At 45.0% G+C, this 18957-nt stretch overlaps 1 protein-coding gene across 1 annotated transcript; it reads left to right on the top strand.

Annotated features, from left to right (window-relative positions):
* Positions 1-353: 353 nt before the first annotated feature.
* On the top strand, positions 354-3043 carry LOC117459939 (ferritin, middle subunit-like). The gene is made up of 4 exons (XM_034101109.2): positions 354-666; positions 1329-1475; positions 2502-2627; positions 2738-3043. The coding sequence occupies exons 1-4, from the start codon at positions 565-567 to the stop codon at positions 2891-2893; spliced, it is 531 nt and encodes a 176-aa protein (XP_033957000.1). The 5' UTR covers positions 354-564; the 3' UTR covers positions 2894-3043.
* The last annotated feature ends 15914 nt before the right edge of the window (positions 3044-18957 follow it).

The following is an 18957-nucleotide window of genomic DNA, read 5'->3' as shown; positions in this document are numbered from 1 at the left end:
ACGTTTTTCTCCCAAAAAAAAGAAAGTTGTTTTGATCTGAAAAAACACGTTTTTTTTATCTGAAAAGAAACCACGTTTTTTTTTCAAATCCTCCCAAAAAATGATTCATGTGGCCCTAATCCTCTTCCGTAAAAATGTGCAAAAAAAAGATTAATAAAATGAAATTAATTATAATAAAAAATATGTATATAACATTTTCTGTATATAAACTTGATGTCAAAACGGCTGAGTCATTGTCACCAGTCTGAAGAGAGAATGCTTAGTCACCGTCACGTGATCTCCAAAGCTCACTGATTGGAGGAGACGCGCAGTAACGCCACGACCCCCGTCTGGTATAAATACAGGAAGCGACTCAACTGCCATTTCACACTCGGGAAGAAACAGTTCTTGCTTCAACAGTGTTTGAACGGAACTTTTCTTTCATCTCTATCTGAATTCGCACTTAAATCCATTCCGGACACACAGGAAAAAACCTCTGCTTCAATTTGCACTTCCGAAGAGTTTTCGTAAGCTTTATTTTTGTATCGTTTTGTTAAGAAAAACAGCGAAGAAACGCCAGTTGAGATGGATTCCCAGGTGAGACAGAGCTACCACAGCGACTGCGAGGCGGCCGTTAACCGAATGCTGAACATGGAGCTGTTCGCCTCCTACTCCTACACCTCCATGGTAAGAAACACTCTTCTTACACCGTTACATGTTAATTGTGTGCCTGTATTAAATTGTTTAAGTGTATTCTGAGTAAACAAGCGAACGTCACAGGGGAACCACGTAGTCTCTGGTGGGCAAAACACAAGTGCCTAGAGAGCCAAGGACACACAAACTAAAAACTGTTTAACTGTTTGGTACCATGGTCCATAACCGTGGAGTAATCTGGTGATGCAGGGTGTACACATACAAGATAGCGGACTATTGTTTTACAGATGTCCTCATAAAATCACAGAATCCCTGTGTTAAGCTAACATGCATTAGCATAACCTAAAGGCTACAGACTACATTATTCTCACTTCTGTTAAACTGTCTTTAGATTACAGACCCTCCTCTGTTTCTACCTCAGACTGAACGAGTATTACTGACTTTATCTAATCAGACACTTTAGTATTTTAAGATGATAGTACTTCTACTTAAGTTATGGATCTAAATACTGCTTCCATTTCTGACTGTTCTCGTCCCTGTCCACAATTCAGTACACATAATGCTGTGTCATGCTTACGCTGGTTGTTATCCCCACCCTGAAATCATGACTCATGTTTCTGTCTGCCCTCGGCTCATAACGACCGTTTGTCTCGACCTGTTCTGTGTGTAACGACCGGTCTGTTCTCTGTCTGCAGGCCTTTTATTTCTCCCGTGACGACGTGGCCCTGCCCGGCTTCGCTCACTTCTTCAAGGAGAACAGCGAGGAGGAGCGGGAGCACGCCGACAAGCTGCTCACCTTCCAGAACAGTCGAGGAGGACGCATCTTCCTGCAGGACATCAAGGTAAATATCTGTCAGGACGTCATGTCTGCAGAACGTCTACAATACGATAATACTTTAATGGTCAGATCAAGTCTGAAATGCTCCTTGCATCACAGCAGCTCCATGTGTAACACCACCAGACACACATCAAGACACACGAGCAACGAACCACAAACATGTAACATCACAGCAGGGTCAGTGAGAGAGAACCTGCTCAAAGAGCTTTTAGTCAAGGTGAGCGCCTGTTGGAACAAAATGTCTGCCCGACGCACCCTGAGATAGTCTACCAGATAAACTGCTGAGTCACTCAATCCACCCACATCCTGTTTATGCAACGCTCTGTAAACAAACAAGAAGCAGAGGCTGTTGAACTCAGTACACCGTGAACAACTTGAACTGCAGTATTAAGACTTTAAATACTCTTATTTTGGTAAAACATGTTTACCCTAAATCTCAACATCCTAGTGCCGTTAAAGCCACAGATTTCATTGGCTCTCGGCTCAGGTGACTTGGCAGCGCCGTGAGAAAGCTTATTTAGGGTGGGGGTCATTTATCCAACTATATGTACCATAATGCAACAGGGCGTTGACTTTAACGGATGCATTAAAGGCTTAGCTTGGAAAAATACAGAATATGTCCATTTGCACCTCGTCCTGTTTTATTGTACAGGACTAATCTTAGTATGTATATTGACATGTCGTCTAATAGATTAAATGTACTTTAAAGGGTTTTTATTCTTGTTCCAGCGGCTTGTGAATAAGGCTTTGGGCTCGAGTACAAAATATAATTAAATGCATATAAAAAAAAAGTACATAAACAAATATTTTTAAATGTCTGTTTATGTAAACATGAGAAACTAGTGTGCTTAAATGAAGAGAAGTGTTGTAGACTGCAAGTGCATACGGGTTATTATAAAGGGACAAACTTAGTGGTGGCGTTCCTAAGTCTGTCTTAAAATAAACATGTTTCTCACTTATTTAAGACTAAGACTGAGGCTCTTTGCTTTATGTACCCTCCCCTCTAACTGGTGGTGCTCCCTCGTTACAGAAGCCAGAGCGAGACGAGTGGGGCTCGGGTCTGGAGGCCATGCAGGCCGCTCTGCAGCTGGAGAAGAACGTGAACCAGGCTCTGCTGGATCTGCACAAACTGGCCTCAGACCACGCCGACCCTCATGTGAGGAACACCTGCTGAACATGAGGAACTACACACTGATGATCTCTGGGGTTCAACGTCTCTGAAGCTTTAGTTGTTAACGTCTGCTCTCTTCTCCTCCTCCTCCTCAGATGTGTGACTTCCTGGAGACTCACTACCTGAACGAGCAGGTCGAGTCCATCAAGAAGCTCGGAGACTTCATCGCTAATCTGAGCAGAATGGACTCCAACACCAACAAGATGGCCGAGTACCTGTTCGACAAGCACACCATGGGGGGGAAGAACTGAACTCACCTGACAGATCAGCTGATCCTCAGAGTTCACCTGATCTGATCATATGTAGATGATCATGTTTGACTACATTACCCATAATCCTCCTCTCCTGTGACACTTTTAACATGGAAGTTTCTGATGACTGAATAAACGTTTTGAGCTGGATTCTGTCTCGAGACTTTTTCTCATTTTAAAAGGAGAAGGTATCTTTTAAACCTTGTAAGCTTTTAGGTTTGAATGGTACATTTAAGCAATGGCTCACTTCAGGCCGTGGTATATGCTCATTATATCACAGCTAGGGGGCGTGGTTCAACCCCCTTAGCTGTGATGCAATGAGGATATATCACGGCCTGAAGTGAGCTATTGCTTTTATAAAACGGTTACCAAGTGTGGCAATATGAAAGAAAACTACACTCTAATTTGTTTCTATTAGTAAATAATGATGATCAAAATAAAATGGTCCCTCCGTTGCCTTCTGCACGAAACATAGTGCGAGGTGGTTGCTATGCAACAACACTAACAGCTATCGAACATATTAGACAGAGCGTTGATCCATTATTTGGCTATTTATTTACATGAATGTGTTTGTTGCTGTTTATTGTGCAGCCACTGAGAACCTGTCCAGCATCAGTAGCTTGGCTTACGAGGTTACTTATAGGTTGAGGTTGTTCTCGGCTGTTGCTTGGCGTGGCGAGAATATTGCTCCACTTTCTCCGGTCCCCGAGATTGGGCTTCCAGCAGCTCTGGAGAGAGCTTTCGCACCTGTGGCCACTGAGGAAGCGAGAGGGAATGCTGCAGGTCGTTTTTAACCACGCATGGCATCCACGAAAAATGTCAGTCTGGCTTTAAACCTATGCACAGCACTGAAACAGCCCTTTGAAGAGTTTTTCATGATCTGCCCCTAGCCGCCGACTCAGGTAGCCCAGCTGTTTTGGCGCTGTTAGATTTAACTGCTGCCTTTGACACTGTGGATCATAGTATCCTGTTGTCACGGCTTGAACAGTCCGCAGGTATTACAGGCTCTGCCCTTGCATGGTTCAGGTCCTACCTGACGGACCGTAGCTTCTCAGTGCAGCTAGGTGCCTTCTCCCCTGCCAAAGCCCCTCTTATCTGTGGGGTTCCCCAAGGCTCGATTCTGGGCCCCATCCTTTTCCTATTGTAGATACTGCCCCTAGGTTCAATTCTCACAAAACATAATAAACCCTTCCATTGTTATGCTGATGATGTACAGATTTATCTGCCTCTCAATCAAAATGCCAACTCACTACAGCAGTTGAAGGACTGCTTAATGGAGATAAAATCCTGGCTGAGCCAAAACTTCCTCACCCTCAATGAGAGCAAGACCGAGGTCATCTTTTTTGGATCCCAACCAACAGTCTCCCTGGTTGATATTCTGGGTTCCCTCAATACAAATATCCTCCCCTCTGTCATGAACCTTGGAGTGACCTTCAACAGCGCCTTTAAATTTGATAAGCAGGTTAGCACTGTAGTCAAGACCTGCTTTTTCAAAATACGACTATTGGCTAAGACCAAGTCGTTTTTATCTTCTAATGACCTAGAAAGGGTTATTAACGCCTTTATTACCTCGAGACTGGATTACTGCAACGCTCTGTATGTGGGTATAGACCAGGCCTCAATTAGACGCCTGCAGCTAGTGCAGAACGCAGCTGCACGTCTTCTCACTGGCCATTAAAAGCGTGACCACATCACCCCAATTCACTCCATCGCTACACCCCAGGCAGAGCCTTAAGGTCGGCTGATCAGCTGCTGTTGATAGTGCCTAAGACCAGGCTCAAACCCCGAGGGCATCGAGCTTTCGCAGCGGTGGGCCCCAGGCTCTGGAACACTCTGCCCCTCCATGTGAGGTCGGCCCAGACCCTGTTTTCTTTTTTTTAAATCAACACTTAAAACTCACCTTTTCTCTCTGGCTTTTGTTTAATTATTTATTTATTTAGTTATCCACAGAATTGATACTATTTTTAATATTATTAAGTGTTATTAATATTATTGGGGTTTTATGGGGTTTCAGTTTTTTTATGATTAGTAGGTTGGGGGCGGGGAGACCTCAGAGAAGGTTCTGACTGGACTGACTGGTTGCTACGTCTGGTTGCTTGGAGCTGAGTTGGTATAACCCTGAATTAGATTAGAACATTTTAGAAATATGAGAAATAACCTCTTGGTTTTATAAACCGTTTTGTAATTACTTTTTCATCCATTTTTGGATCTCTGCTGGGTTTTCTTTTAAAACCCTAAACCGAGACTTTCGGTGGGGCAAGATGGAGTAGGCAGTGTCGAATCTAGCTCCCGTAACTTTTATTCATTGACTATTTTAAATCCCCATAGTTTTGCCTTTGGCCATCTCCAGGTGGATAATTATTCCTCTCTGAACACTCTGGTGCTGGATTATGGCTGCCAAGCAACAGAGATCGGGCAAGAAGGAGCAATCTTCCGTGCCCGCGGCAAATGGCGGTGACTTCAACATGGCGGCCTTGGCTAACCAACTGGAACAACGCCGGAATGCTATCTCTGCGGATTTCAAGGCTACTATATCTACGCTCGAAGCCAAGCTAGACTGCATTCAAACCACAGTCTCCGATCATACCCACTCAATTAATTCGCTTGAATCCAACGCTAACGAACAAGACGGACGCATACAACGTTTGGAATCGATGTGTGCTAAACTAGCTGAGAATAATACTAAGCTACAAGCTAAATTGACGGACCTCGAGTCTCGCAGCCGCCGTAACAATATCAGGATCATTGGTCTACCTGAGTCCATCGAAGGGCCTCACCCCTCTTCCTTCTTTTCTAAACTTCTGGCTGAAGTCCTTGGTGACAGCGTTTTTGAGTCTCCACCGGAGTGCGACAGAGCGCACCGTACACTCTCCATCAAGCCAGGACCGGGTCAGAGACTGAGACCCGTGGTCATCAGGCTCCACAGATTCCAGCAGAAAGATAAGATCATCCGTGAGGCCAGAGCTAAGGGAGGCAAGCTGCAGTACCGTGGGACCCCCATTGCAATCTACGAGGATTATCCTTCTGAGATAGTGGAACAGCGCAGGGAATACCAAGAGGTGATGTCTGAACTTTACCAACGGGGCTTCAAGCCCGCACTACTTTTCCCGGCGAGGCTTAACATCACACTGAAGGACGGGGCCAGGAAGAGACTTTCCTCCGTTTTTGAGGCCAAGAACTTTATTGCAGCTAACCGATCTGGTATCGGCTCTCATGCCTCCTCCTCCGCCTGACTGCTGCGGTTTGGTAACGTTAGCCCATTTTACTAGCCTTACTGGCTACCTAAGTAACTTGTCTGACCTGTTAGTTCACATGGGTTCCAATTATGCCGTTAACACGCAGACAGACAGACATGTGTGTTTTCCCACGGCTAGACTTCTTATATTTTCTTTTTTTGTGTGTGTTCCTTGCCGTTATGAATGCCTGTTGATAGGTCACACGACACATTATCCGCAGGGTATCGCTTTTGCATCTAGAGGGAGCCACAGCTCTATTGACGTGGAGCTGTTGCACTTGCTTATTTTCTTGTCCACCTGTGCCTTTACCATTCAGGGATTTCTTTTGCACTTTATTTTATTTCCTATTATGTCTCATTTAGGGTATCTGTATGGATAAAATACATTGTATTTACTTGTTGGACCGGCTATTCATGCTGATTTTTACTGCACTAAATTGTATGTGTGTTCTCTTCTCTGTTCTCTGTGGTTTGGTATTGGCATAGATTTATCTGCATAATATTTGACAATTTCCTATTCACTTACCCATCCACTTGTTCTGTGTGGGATATTTTGGGGATGGTTTACTGTTTAGATAGGGACTAGGTCCCCGGAAGACTAGTGTTAGTGTAATTACAAGCGTTAGTGTAATTACATAGATCTAAGCTAGAGTGCTTGATTATGCTGTGCATTTTGGGTTTAGCTATAGGTATGGCCACATGTTTTTTTTTTGTTTGTTTTGTTTTTGTTATTATCATTACTATTATTATTTTTTGTCGTCCTCTCTTCTCTTTCTCCTGTGTATGCAAGATAGTGTTTGTCCAGGTAAACTTGTCTTTGAGGAACTTCCTAGATGGTGTCTGCCATGACAACGACAGGTAGAGGAGTGCGCCTGATTTCCTGGAATACTAAGGGCATGAACAACGCTACTAAGATTGGTAAGGTAATGACACGGTTGCAACATCTGAATGGAGATGTCATATTCCTGCAGGAAACTCATCTTAAATCTTCTGATACCCTTCGTATTAAAAGGGCATGGATGAGTCACTTGTTCCACTCAAAATTCTCCCACAAAGCCAGAGGGGCAGCTATTATTATTCACAAGAATGTCAGATTTGAATTGACAAATTCGATATCAGATCCCAATGGTCGTTATGTCATAGTTTCGGGCATACTACAGAACACACCAGTGATACTAGCTTCTATCTACGCTCCCAATTGGGATGATGGTAATTTTTTTGTGAACCTCTTTGCTCAAATTCCCAATGCCGACAACCATCGTATTATTATGGCTGGTGACTGGAATTTGGTCCAGGACGTGAGTCTCGACAGGTCATCGCTCACACAAGCCACTCTCTCCAATTCAGCCAAGGTAGTAATGCACAATGCATTACGATTAGGACTCTTAGACCCCTGGAGATGTATTAACCCGCAAAGTATAGCATTTTCCTTCTTCTCGCACAGGCACCACACTTTTTCACGAATTGATTTCTTTTTACTCGATAACAATTTGATTCATCTAGTCAATTCATGCGAATACCATCCGATAGCCATCTCAGATCATTCTCCCACTTCAGTTGACATTAATTTCCCTCTTGGTATGTCCCCCCCTCCATTATGGAAATTCAATTCTCCCCTGCTGTCAGACAGTGAATTTAGAGACTATCTTTCCACTCAGATTTCTTCCTACATTGAAATTAATGACACTTCCGACGTTAGTAGCGGTATTCTTTGGGAGGCTCTTAAGGCCACTGTGCGGGGACAGGTCATTTCGTACACTTCACGTAAGAGAAAAGATGAAAAGGCTTTCAGAAATCTGTGTTGAGCTTCACTTACTCGATGAAACATACTCCTCCTCTCCCTCTCCTTCTCTCTATAAAAAACGCCTCCTGCTACATTCAGAACACGACCTTCTGATGACAGGCATTGTTGAGAGACAACTGAGACAGTGTAGGCAGCGTTACTTTGAGCAGGGCGACAAAGCTGGTAGACTCCTAGCTCAACAAGCTCGTGCGGTCAGTGCGTCCAGATTGATTCCCCAAATCAGATTGTCCGATGGCAACCTTACTTCTAATCCAGCTGATATTAACAGGTCTTTCTCGGAATTTTACACCAATCTCTACACTTCGGATTGTCCCCCGATCCCTGCCACGACCCCCAATCCTCTTGACTCCTTAATTTACCCCAAAATTAACGAGAACATCGCTAGTGAATTGGGCGGCCCCATCTCCACCCTTGAGATACATGATGCAATACAATCTATGCAAAGTGGGAAGTCTCCTGGGCCCGACGGCTATACAGTTGAATTCTATAAGGCATATTCTTCCAAGTTAGCTCAGATTTTGGCTAGGATGTACAATGACTCTCGCCAGTCAGGCCGATTGCCAGAAACTTTGTCCACTGCGTCTATCTCCTTGCTTCTCAAGAAAGACAAAGATCCTACTTCGTGTGGCAGTTACAGACCAATCTCACTGTTAAATGTGGACTGCAAGATACTGGCCAAAATACTGGCTATCCGTCTCCAACGTGTACTGCCAGATATCATTTCGCTGGACCAAACAGGCTTTATGGTGGGGAGACACTCTTTTTTTAACACAAGGAGGTTGCTCAATATAATGTTCTCTCCTTCCTCTAACACCCCCGAAGTCATAGTGACACTTGACGCAGAGAAGGCCTTCGATAGGGTTGAGTGGGGTTTCCTATTTTCTAGTCTTGATAAATTTGGTTTCGATTCCCAATTTATTTCCTGGATTAAACTCCTATATACCTCTCCATCTGCCTCTGTACACACTAATGGCATTAGATCTCCCCCTTTCTCTCTCCAACGTGGTACTCGCCAGGGGTGTCCTCTTTCGCCGCTGTTGTTCAATATAGCCATTGAACCTCTCGCTATCTGGCTCAGAAGCCATGATAGGTTTGAGGGCATTACGCGTCATGGCATGGTTCATAAACTGTCTCTATATGCTGATGACCTTCTTCTTATGATCTCGAACCCCTTATCCTCTCTCCCCCCCATACTGTCGATTTTAGATCAATTTGGCCGTGTATCAGGTTACAAACTAAACATTCAAAAGAGCGAAGTATTTTTTGTAAATAAAATGGCTGAGGCACTTCCCCAATCCCTATTCCCCTTTAAAAGGGCTGTGGAGGGGTTCAAATACTTGGGGGTGTTTGTTGCAAACTCTTTTAAAGACCTGTTCCCTAAAAACTTTCAGCCTCTACTAGATAAATGCAAAGCCGATATGTCTAGGTGGGCCTCCCTTCCCCTGTCTCTTGCGGGTCACGTAAACCTTATAAAGATGGTCATCCTGCCAAAGTTTCTTTACCTTTTCCAACACATCCCAGTGCGCATCAATAAATCTTTTTTCACTGATCTTGATAAGCAGTTGAATGCGTTCATCTGGAACAACAAGCCTGCGCGTATTAGAAGGTTGTGTCTCCAACTCCCTAAATCAGAAGGGGGCCTGGCGCTCCCCAACTTTCGCCACTATTACTGGGCCTCTAATATTAACAAACTCCTCTATTGGGCTAAATATAAACTTTCAGACCCCTGCCCACCTTGGGTACATATCGAGCTGTCATCTTCTGCTCCTTTGCACTCTATAATCTGCTCTCAGCTCCCTGTAGCTTCCCATAAACATTTGAGTAACCCAATTGTTACTAGCACCTTAAGCATTTGGCTCCAATTCAGGAAACAGCACGGGTTACATAGAGCTTCGGTTCACGCCCCAATTTCAAACAATCACCTATTCTCCCCATCGTGTACTGACCCGGCCTTCCGCGTTTGGTCGAACAATGGTCTCGCAACGCTTAATGACCTTTACGAGGATGGAGTCTTTGCATCCTTTGAGTCCCTTTCAGTCAAATTCAACCTGCCCAACAGTCATCTCTTCCGGTTTTTCCAAATCAGGCACTTCATCCAAAAGCAATTTCCCCATTTTCCTAACCGCCCCCCCGAATCGCCGATTGATACATTTCTCACACTCGACCCTGATCAAAAGCGCTTGGTTTCAGTTCTCTATGGTCAGTTTGGTTCCCTGAGTCCGGACCCTATGGTACCTCTTAAGGAGCTCTGGGAGCGTGATCTAGGTAGCAACATTTCTGAGGATCAATGGAGTGACATTCTCAACCTAGTCCATACATCTTCTATCTGTGCTAGACATGGCCTACTTCAGTGCAAGGTGCTCCACAGAGCTCACTTTACTAATGCTAAGCTGGTTAAAATATTCCCAGATCGTAGTGATGCCTGTAACAGATGCAATCAATCCCCAGCTGACCATCTGCACATGTTCTGGACTTGCCCGAGGTTGGACACATTTTGGTCTGACATATTTGGAACCATTGAGCGGGCCTTTAACACAAAGATAGACCCTAATCCTATGACTGCACTGTTCGGCCTTCCTCCATCTGAGAATATGCCCATTACTATACGCCGTGTCATTGCCTTCACCACTCTATTACCTAGACGCTCTATTCTCTTAAAATGGATACATGCTTCCCCACCAACACATGATCAGTGGATACGTGATGTCTTGCAATGCCTTCAGTTGGAGAAGTTAAGATTCTCATTAAAAGGATCTCTGAAATCCTTCCATACTACCTGGGACCCACTATTAGGCCTTATCAAAGAACTCCCTATCACTTCTAACGCTGAGTCCCAGGTAGCTCTCTGAAAGGAAATAAATAAAATAAATGTGACCATTCATATTACTGCTCTTCCGCCATGACCCTTTGTCTTTTGCCCTAGACTACTATACTTCTATATTTCCTTTTCCCTCTTAATGAAACCCTTTTTTCTCACCAAGACGACAATGTTTACTATTATTTTCTTCCCTTATACCGGATTCTTACAGACTGTTTTCGCTCTCGACTTTCTTTTTATTTATTTGTATTTGTATTAGTATGATTATTATTGTTATTATTATTTATGTTTTACTTACTAATTCAGTTATTTTACTATTTGGGGCCAACCATACCTGTGGGTGGGGGGTGGGGGGGTTAAATGAAAAAAAAAACTGTAAACAAGGACTCTTTACGAACCTTGAAGTGAATATGGAGCAATACTTTATTTTATTTTCAAGGAGGTCCTTTGTAATGATCCCCATTGTCTACATTTGCTAACTGTAACATCTGTACTGTTTTGTATTGACTACTACTGTGCTTACTTCTTGTCATTTGCTGGATTATGACTTGTTTGCAATAAAAAGATTTGTAAAAAAAAAAAAACCTAAACCCCCCCTTGGGCTTGGTCCCTCCCCTCTCCCTCTGGATCTAAGGTCCGGTAGAGGGGGATGGGGCACAGAGTCGCTTATCCAGGCGGGGGAGTGCATCTGACGAAGAGATAGGTCGTTGTGCTCTCTATCTCTGTTTCTTATCCTACATGTTCACCCTGGACTAGAGGGGAAGCGTTCTTGGACGCCTTTTCAGCTCTGTTCAATTCAATTCAATATGCTTTATTGGCATGAATGTCAGGTGAACAATATTGCCAAAGCGTCAAGGATATATGATAAGAAAAACATACATACAAAATACAATTCATTCATTAAACAATTTACAACAATATATTACAAAACCTCAAGTATCAAATGTAAAAAGGAAGAAAAGAAAGACACATGAAGTAGAGGAGCAATCAGAGTGAGCTGAGAAGAACAGCTGTTATGTGTTGTTGTTGTTGTTGTTGTTGTTGTTGTTGTTGTTGTTGTTGTTGTTGTCTCTTAGGCTGTGACATTTGCTCACATATTTCGCTGCTTCTATGCTGCTGGCACTATTTTCTCCAAGTACAGTGATTCAAAATCTTGGAGTTCACATGTTATCTTTGTAAAGAACTTTGTTCTAATGTCTTGGTATGTTTGACAGTGCAGCAGGAAGTGTTGCTCTGTCTCCACCTGTCTCTGAGGACAGAGCTGACACAGCCTCTCTTCTCTCTGTCTCTGAGGACAGAGCTGACACAGCCTCTCTCCTCTCTGTCTCCACCTGTCTCTGAGGACAGAGCTGACACAGCCTCTCTCCTCTCTGTCTCCACCTGTCTCTGAGGACAGAGCTGACACAGCCTCTCTTCTCTCTGTCTCTGAGGACAGAGCTGACACAGCCTCTCTCCTCTCTGTCTCCACCTGTCTCTGAGGACAGAGCTGACACAGCCTCTCTCCTCTCTGTCTCCACCTGTCTCTGAGGACAGAGCTGACACAGCCTCTCTCCTCTCTGTCTCCACCTGTCTCTGAGGACAGAGCTGACACAGCCTCTCTTCTCTCTGTCTCCACCTGTCTCTGAGGACAGAGCTGACACAGCCTCTCTTCTCTCTGTCTCCACCTGTCTCTGAGGACAGAGCTGACACAGCCTCTCTTCTCTAGGCAGCCAGGTCTGCCTGTGTGGACCAGTCTCTAGGGCCAGGATGTGGTCACTGAGTCTGTACATTGTTAATGTCTTCCTCAGTTTGGGATCAGTCACGGCGCTCAGATAGTTTGCCACCGTGTACTGTCTGTTTAGAGACAAATAGCATTGAAGTTTGTTTTGGGCTCTCGTGGTACATGTCCAATAGTTGATGTAATTTTCTTTTTCTTTAGCTATGATTTGGTTGGGCCAGATTGTGTGAGGGCTGTCCTGAGGCCTTGTCCTGTTAGAGGAGGTGAGCCTCAGGACCAGCTGGTTGAGGGGACTCCTCTCAATGGAGGGCTTTGTAATGGTAGGAGTTGGGATCGCTGGTTTTTAGGTGGTTGTAGAATTTGACTGCTCTTTTTTGTATCCTAATTAAAAGGGGGAATTGGCCTAGCTCAGCTCGGCATCCATTGTTGGGGGTGTTCCTGTGGACTCTCAGGATGCTCTTGCATATCTCCGCATGTAGGGTTTCTATTGGGTGTTTGTCCCATTGATCAAAGTCTTGATTTCCAAGAGGACCCCACACTTCACTACCATACAGTATGATTGGTTCTATTATTGAATTGAATATTTTGAGCCAGATTCTAACAGGTATATCTATATTTGAAGACTTTTTGATAGCATAGAAAGCCTTTCTTCCTTTGTCTCTGAGATCATTAATGGCCAGATTGAAATTTCCTGTTGAAGTAATTTTGAGTCCCAAATATGTGTAGCTGTGTGTGTGTTCTATGCCAGTGGAGCCCAGTAAGAACCGGTGTGGGTTTCCCTGACCCCTAGGTCGTTTCTGGAAGACCATAATCCTGGTCTTTTCCAGATTAACTGTCAGGGCCCAGGTCTGACAGAAGGGTTCCAGATGAACTGTCCGGGCCCAGGTCTGACAGAAGGGTTCCAGGTGAGCTGTCAGGGCCCAGGTCTGACAGAAGGGTTCCAGGTGAGCTGTCAGGGCCCAGGTCTGACAGAAGGGTTCCAGGTGAGCTGTCAGGGCCCAGGTCTGACAGAAGCTTTTCAGATGATCCATTTGCTGTTGTAATGCCTCCTTAGATGGAGCTAGTAATATTAGATCATCTGCAAACAGGAGGCATTTAATTTGTGTGTCAGAGAGGGTGAGTCCAGGGATATCGGATTGTTCTAATGATTTTGCAAATTGATCAATATAAATGTTAAACAGGGTGGGGCTGAGACTGCAGCCCTGTTTCACCCCTCTACTTTGGGGGAAGAAATCTGTTTCCATATTGACCATTTTCACCGCACATTTATTATTGGTATACATTGTTTTAATGATATCATATGTGTTCCCCCCTACACCGTTTTCAATCAACTTCAGGAACAGACCGTTATGCCAAATTGAGTCGAATTCTTTTTTGAAATCTTCAAAACAAGAGAAAATCTTCTTATTTTGGTGAACATGTTTATTAATGAGGGTGTGGAGGGTATATATATGGTCTGTGGTCCGATGTTGTGGTGTAAATCCAATCTGACTCTTGCTCAGGACATTATGTTCACTGAGGAAGTCTTGCAGTCGGCTGTTAAGGATGCTGCAGAATAACTTCCCCAGGTTGCTGCTGACACATATGCCTCGGTAATTGTTTGGGTCAAATTTATTTCCATTTTTAAATATTGGTGTGATGATTCCTTTGCTCCAGATGTCAGGGAAATGACCAATGCCCAGAACGAGGTTGAATAGTTTCAACATGGCAGTGTTGAACTTATGGCTGCTAAATGTGAGCATTTCATTTAAAATGCCATCAGGACCGTTGGCCTTCCTTGGTTGTAGGGCCTGGAGTCTAGCCAGGAGCTCTTCCTCAGTAATGTCATAGTCTAAAGGGTTCTGGTTGTCTTTAACGACTGATTCTAGAATGTGTAGTTTGTTGAGGAGATCATTTTGGGCCGAATTCAGTGTAACGGTACTATACAGGTTTTCAAAGTGTGTTTTCCTAATGTCCCCATTTTGAATAGCCAGTTCTTCCTTGTGTGCTTTGCTGAAAGAGTGCCATTTCTTCCAGACATGATTTGAATCAATGGACTCTTCAATGATTTCAAGTTGGTGCTGCACATGTTGCTCCCTTTTAGTTCTGAGTGTTCTTCTGTATACTTTCAGTGTTTCCCAATATTGGAGGCGGAGCTCAGGATTGTCAGGTTGTCTGTGTTTTTGATTTGATAAACTTCTGAGGGTTTTTCTCAAATGTCTGCAGTCTGTATCAAACCACTTTTCATTGGTTGACTTTTTTGATTTATGATATTGTGGTTTTTTCAGATTGGATAAATCTGCCACATTGTCAAAGATGCTGTTAATGTCCCACACAGCCTGATTCAGGCCATCGTTACTGTGGGGATACGGGGTGGGCTGTTAAGGTCCCACACAGCCTGATTCAGGCCATCGTTACTGTGGGGATACGGGGTGGATAGAAAATTGTCTAATTGAGATTGAATTGTTTGATGTCTGATTGCTTTCTGGTACTCGTCCTTGCTATTGTTTGTCCATCTATAAGGTTGTTTGGAATAGTTCAGTTTACTGGGTTCTGTTGTGTGAGGGTCTGTTACTGTCTTCTTAATGTAGAGTGTAATTTTACTATGATCAGATAAGGGTGTTAGGGGGCTGACTGTGAACGCCCTCAGACAGAAGGGGTCGAGGTCTGTGATGCTATAATCTACTGAGCTATTGCCAAGAAGAGAGCTGTGTGTGTAGTGACCAAAGGAGTCCCCTCGAAGCCGACCGTTAACAATGTACAGGCCCTGCGTTCAGCACAGCTGCAGTTGTTGCCGCCCACTTTTGTTGACAGTTTTGTCAAAGTTGTTCCTGTGGGGATGTGAAGGGAGGGGAATGCTGATTTGGCCAGGTATATGTTTGTCTCCCTGTGGGCTAATAGAATCTGGTTCTATACCTGTCCTGGCATTAAGGTCCCCACAGATCAGTACACTTCCCTGGGCCTGGTACTGATTGATCTCATCTTCAAGAATGGAGAAACTATTTTCACTATAATAAGGTGATTCTGATGGAGGGATATATGCTGTACACATGAAAATATCTTTATCCATGGCGACCACCTCTCTTTTTATTTTGAGCCAAATTGAAAATGTGCCTTTTTTGATGAGTTCTATTGAGTGTACACGTTTCTCCTTGTACCAAATGAGCATCCTCCTGAATCCCTGCCCTGGGTCACTCCTTTGAGTTTGGTGGATGGGAACACTATCTCTCTATAGCCTAAGGGACAACCAGTGGACATGTCTCCTCTACTCCAGGTCTCCTGTAAAACCATCACATCTGCATCTCCTAACTCTTTGGTGAAGTCTGGGGTCCTGCTCTTAAGGCCAAAAGCAGAGGACCTCAGACCCCGGACATCTCCTGACTCTTTGGTGAAGTCTGGGGTCCTGCTCTTAAGGCCAAAAGCAGAGGACCTCAGACCCCGGACATCTCCTGACTCTTTGGTGAAGTCTGGGGTCCTGCTCTTAAGGCCAAAAGCAGAGGACCTCAGACCCTGGACATTCCAACATGAAATAATAAATGATCTGGATTGCATTAATGGGTGGTGGTGGTAAGGGTTGGGCCTGCTGTTCTCTTCACTGCCTGAGCATAACTCAGTGGGTCAGGGTGTAGCTTCCGTCGCTGTGGTTGGGGTAGGACCCCTGGGGACAGGAGTGGTTCTGGCCTTGTTTGAGGGTAATCATAGTTGCCCTGGTGGGATCTTAGTGGGTCATGGTGTAGAAGAAGATGAGGATGATCTTGTCTCCATAGGTGTTGTCTGGGTGGTGGTCCAGTGGGGTGCCTTTCTGGTCTAAGGGGGTTTTGGGCCGGGCTGCTCCTTCTGCGGGGTGTGGATTGGTCTCTATTGAGAGCGACGTCTTTCAGTGTCCGGGCGAAGATGGGGACTGTATTTTTATACAGATGGACTTGGTCGTATAGACAGTTGATATCCGTGGTGGGCCAGGTGGACGTTGGGCCTCAGGATACAGTCTCTGGACATGTTGCTGTTGATCCTGTGGATGTGTCGGGGTGGAGGTCTTTCCTTGGTAGCAGGGTTGACATGACCACTCTGCTGTTGGGGAAGGTGGTGGAGGCTTTCTCCATCACTCCTCTGAGTGACTCTGACACTCTCTCCTGCTGGCTCCTCAGGTCGTTGGAGCCAGTGTGGAGGATGATGTGGCTTGGGGATCCCAGCTGCTCCTCTGACAGCAGGTCCATGGCATGTTGGGTGTTTGGACACCAGATGTTAGCCACTGTGTGGGTGGGGAAAAGTTTCTTTTCATCAATGAATTTGCTATTGGAGTCGATGAGGATGACAATGTCTGGCTTCCCTCTCTGCTGTGCTGGTCTGGAAGGATGAGGGGTGGTGTTAGTCTGTGGGCTAGGGGTGGTGTTCATCTGTGTGATGGGGGAGATCTGGGAGTTGGGTTAGCCTGTGGGCTAGAGATGGAGCTGGGGGTAGAGGGTGGCTGCTGAGTTGGAGGGTTCTGGCTGCTCTCAATGGGGGCCACAGGGTTCTGGTTGTGGTCTGGGTGTGAGTCCAGCTGCTCTTTCAGGGCCTGTGCAACTCTCTCTGTCTCCGGAAGCTCCTCAGATAGAGCAGTCAGTTCTCTCCTGTAGCTCTGTCCCTCCTCTCTCAGCTCCCTCACCTCCTCTGTCAGAGCGGCCAGCCGTGCCATGTGACTCTCTCTGTCCTGCTGCAGCTCTCGCACCTCAGTCCTCACGGTGGACAGCTCTCTCCTGTGGCTGTCTCTGTCCTGCCTCAGCTTGGTGAGCTCTGTGCTGATGGCAGACGAGTCCCCCTGGACCGTGGTGTCCTGGGTTGGCTGTTGGCTGATCAGCTCTCGCAACTGTACGAGCTCTCTCTCCAACTCTGTGAACTTCACCTTCAGGTCATTGATGGTGTGGTTCAGCTGGGGGTCCTGGGCCTGTTCTGTGCCGGCGGGTTGTCCCTCCTCAGGTTCAGCAGTGGGGCAGCCAGAAGTGGGGGTGGTGTCCGTCTCTGGCAGGGTGTGGTTGTTCTCAGTGGGGGCAGATTTCTCCTGTTGGGCCCGTTCCTTTATAAGGAGAAAGTCCAGCCCAAATTGTGTGAAGTTCCCCTGCACTCTTATATATGTTGACTGTTGTCATGACAGTGTCTGGGTCTTCTAACTCTTTAATTTTGAGTTTCCAGCCATTGCAGATCCCCTCTTTCTTCACAGAAGGGTAGTGGGCACTTATGGCGGCGTGCCATGCTAATGGCTGGTCTGTGAGGAAGATCAGATTGCTGACTTCTCCACTCTTGTACAGGTCAGCAAAGAGCGTCTCTGGTCTATTCTTCAACAGTTTTAGTTTGTATGCCTTCCTGGCACTGTCATTGTTGACTTATTGTGGGTATACAAGAGGAACATCCTCTGTACAGGCTGTGGTTGAAGCCATGGGGCTCTGCTGCTGCTGAGCTGCTGCTGCTGTTACTCCTGAATTCCTCTTCTTAGCTTAGTGTTAGTTAGCTAGCAGGACAGTTAACTAACCGTCAGTTTGGCAGTTGGTTGGCAGTTGGTTAGCTTCTCTGCTGGGTTCTTCAGTTGGACCGTATTTTACCCAAGTTTCTTGCCGTTTCTTGCCGTATCTCTTTCTTTTTTTGTTTCCAGGTAGGTAAATCCGTTCCACAGGTGTTTCTTCTTATAATTTTGTCAGAAAAGTTTAAGTTTATCTCATTTTAAAAACAGAAAAGTTGAAATCTTCAAGAGCTCATGATGATGCTGCTGTTCTCATCAAAATTCTCTCTCTCTCTGTTTCTTACTATATTCTTCCTACCCCGTTTACCTTGAACTATTCCAGGAGAGTGTGTTGACGTTGACTCATTGGGCCTTTCCTCCTGTACTTGTTTGTTCCCCAGTTCTTTCCTTTAACTGAATCTAGGAGAGGGCATTTAGGCCTCTCTACTTCCTGCTTTTGATTAGTTTAGTTTTTCACCCCCTTTCCCTTGAACTCATTTATACGGGAGAGTGCATTTACGTAGTCACGTTGTGCCTCTCGGCGTATACTTTGACTTTCTGTCTCTTTGGAGAGTGCTAGTACGTTGGACACGTTGGGCCTTTTCACTGTTGTCCCTCTTCATAATTTGGGTCTTCATAATTTCCACCCTATTCTAAGGGGAAGCATGATAGCTTTGTGTTTCTTTACCTCTTACTCGTTTCATATTTAGGAGAGTGCATCACGTAGTCACATTCTGCCTCTCTTCCTCTGTTTCTGGCTGTTCTTTCATACCCTTGTTTCTCAGAGAAGAGAATAAATACTATTCTAAAAAGGAGCTGACACATGGTGTCTCTTCACTTGTACACTTGAGGGGTCAGAGTTCATATGGTGAGGGATTCCATGAGCGGTATGCGCCGGCCTGTACCTTTATAAATCAATCAATCAATCAATGTTTATTTATATAGCCCAATATCACAAATGTTACATTTGTCTCAGTGGTCTTCACAGTGTGTACAGAATATCAGTATGACAATACGACACCCTCTGTCCTTAGACCC

The sequence above is a fragment of the Pseudochaenichthys georgianus genome, chromosome 15, assembly GCF_902827115.2.
Source record: "Pseudochaenichthys georgianus chromosome 15, fPseGeo1.2, whole genome shotgun sequence".
Classification (NCBI taxonomy): domain Eukaryota; kingdom Metazoa; phylum Chordata; class Actinopteri; order Perciformes; family Channichthyidae; genus Pseudochaenichthys; species Pseudochaenichthys georgianus.
Note: the sequence above shows the minus strand (reverse complement) of the source record. Positions and strands in the feature narration are given on the sequence as shown.

Bases quoted from the DNA above. Each gene is read 5' to 3' on its own strand.
- LOC117459939 (XM_034101109.2), top strand. From the start codon at position 565: ATGGATTCCCAGGTGAGACAGAGCTACCACAGCGACTGCGAGGCGGCC. The intron at 1,476-2,501 runs GTAAATATCTGT...CCCTCGTTACAG, and splicing joins TCTTCCTGCAGGACATCAAG to AAGCCAGAGCGAGACGAGTG. The intron at 2,628-2,737 runs GTGAGGAACACC...CCTCCTCCTCAG, and splicing joins CAGACCACGCCGACCCTCAT to ATGTGTGACTTCCTGGAGAC.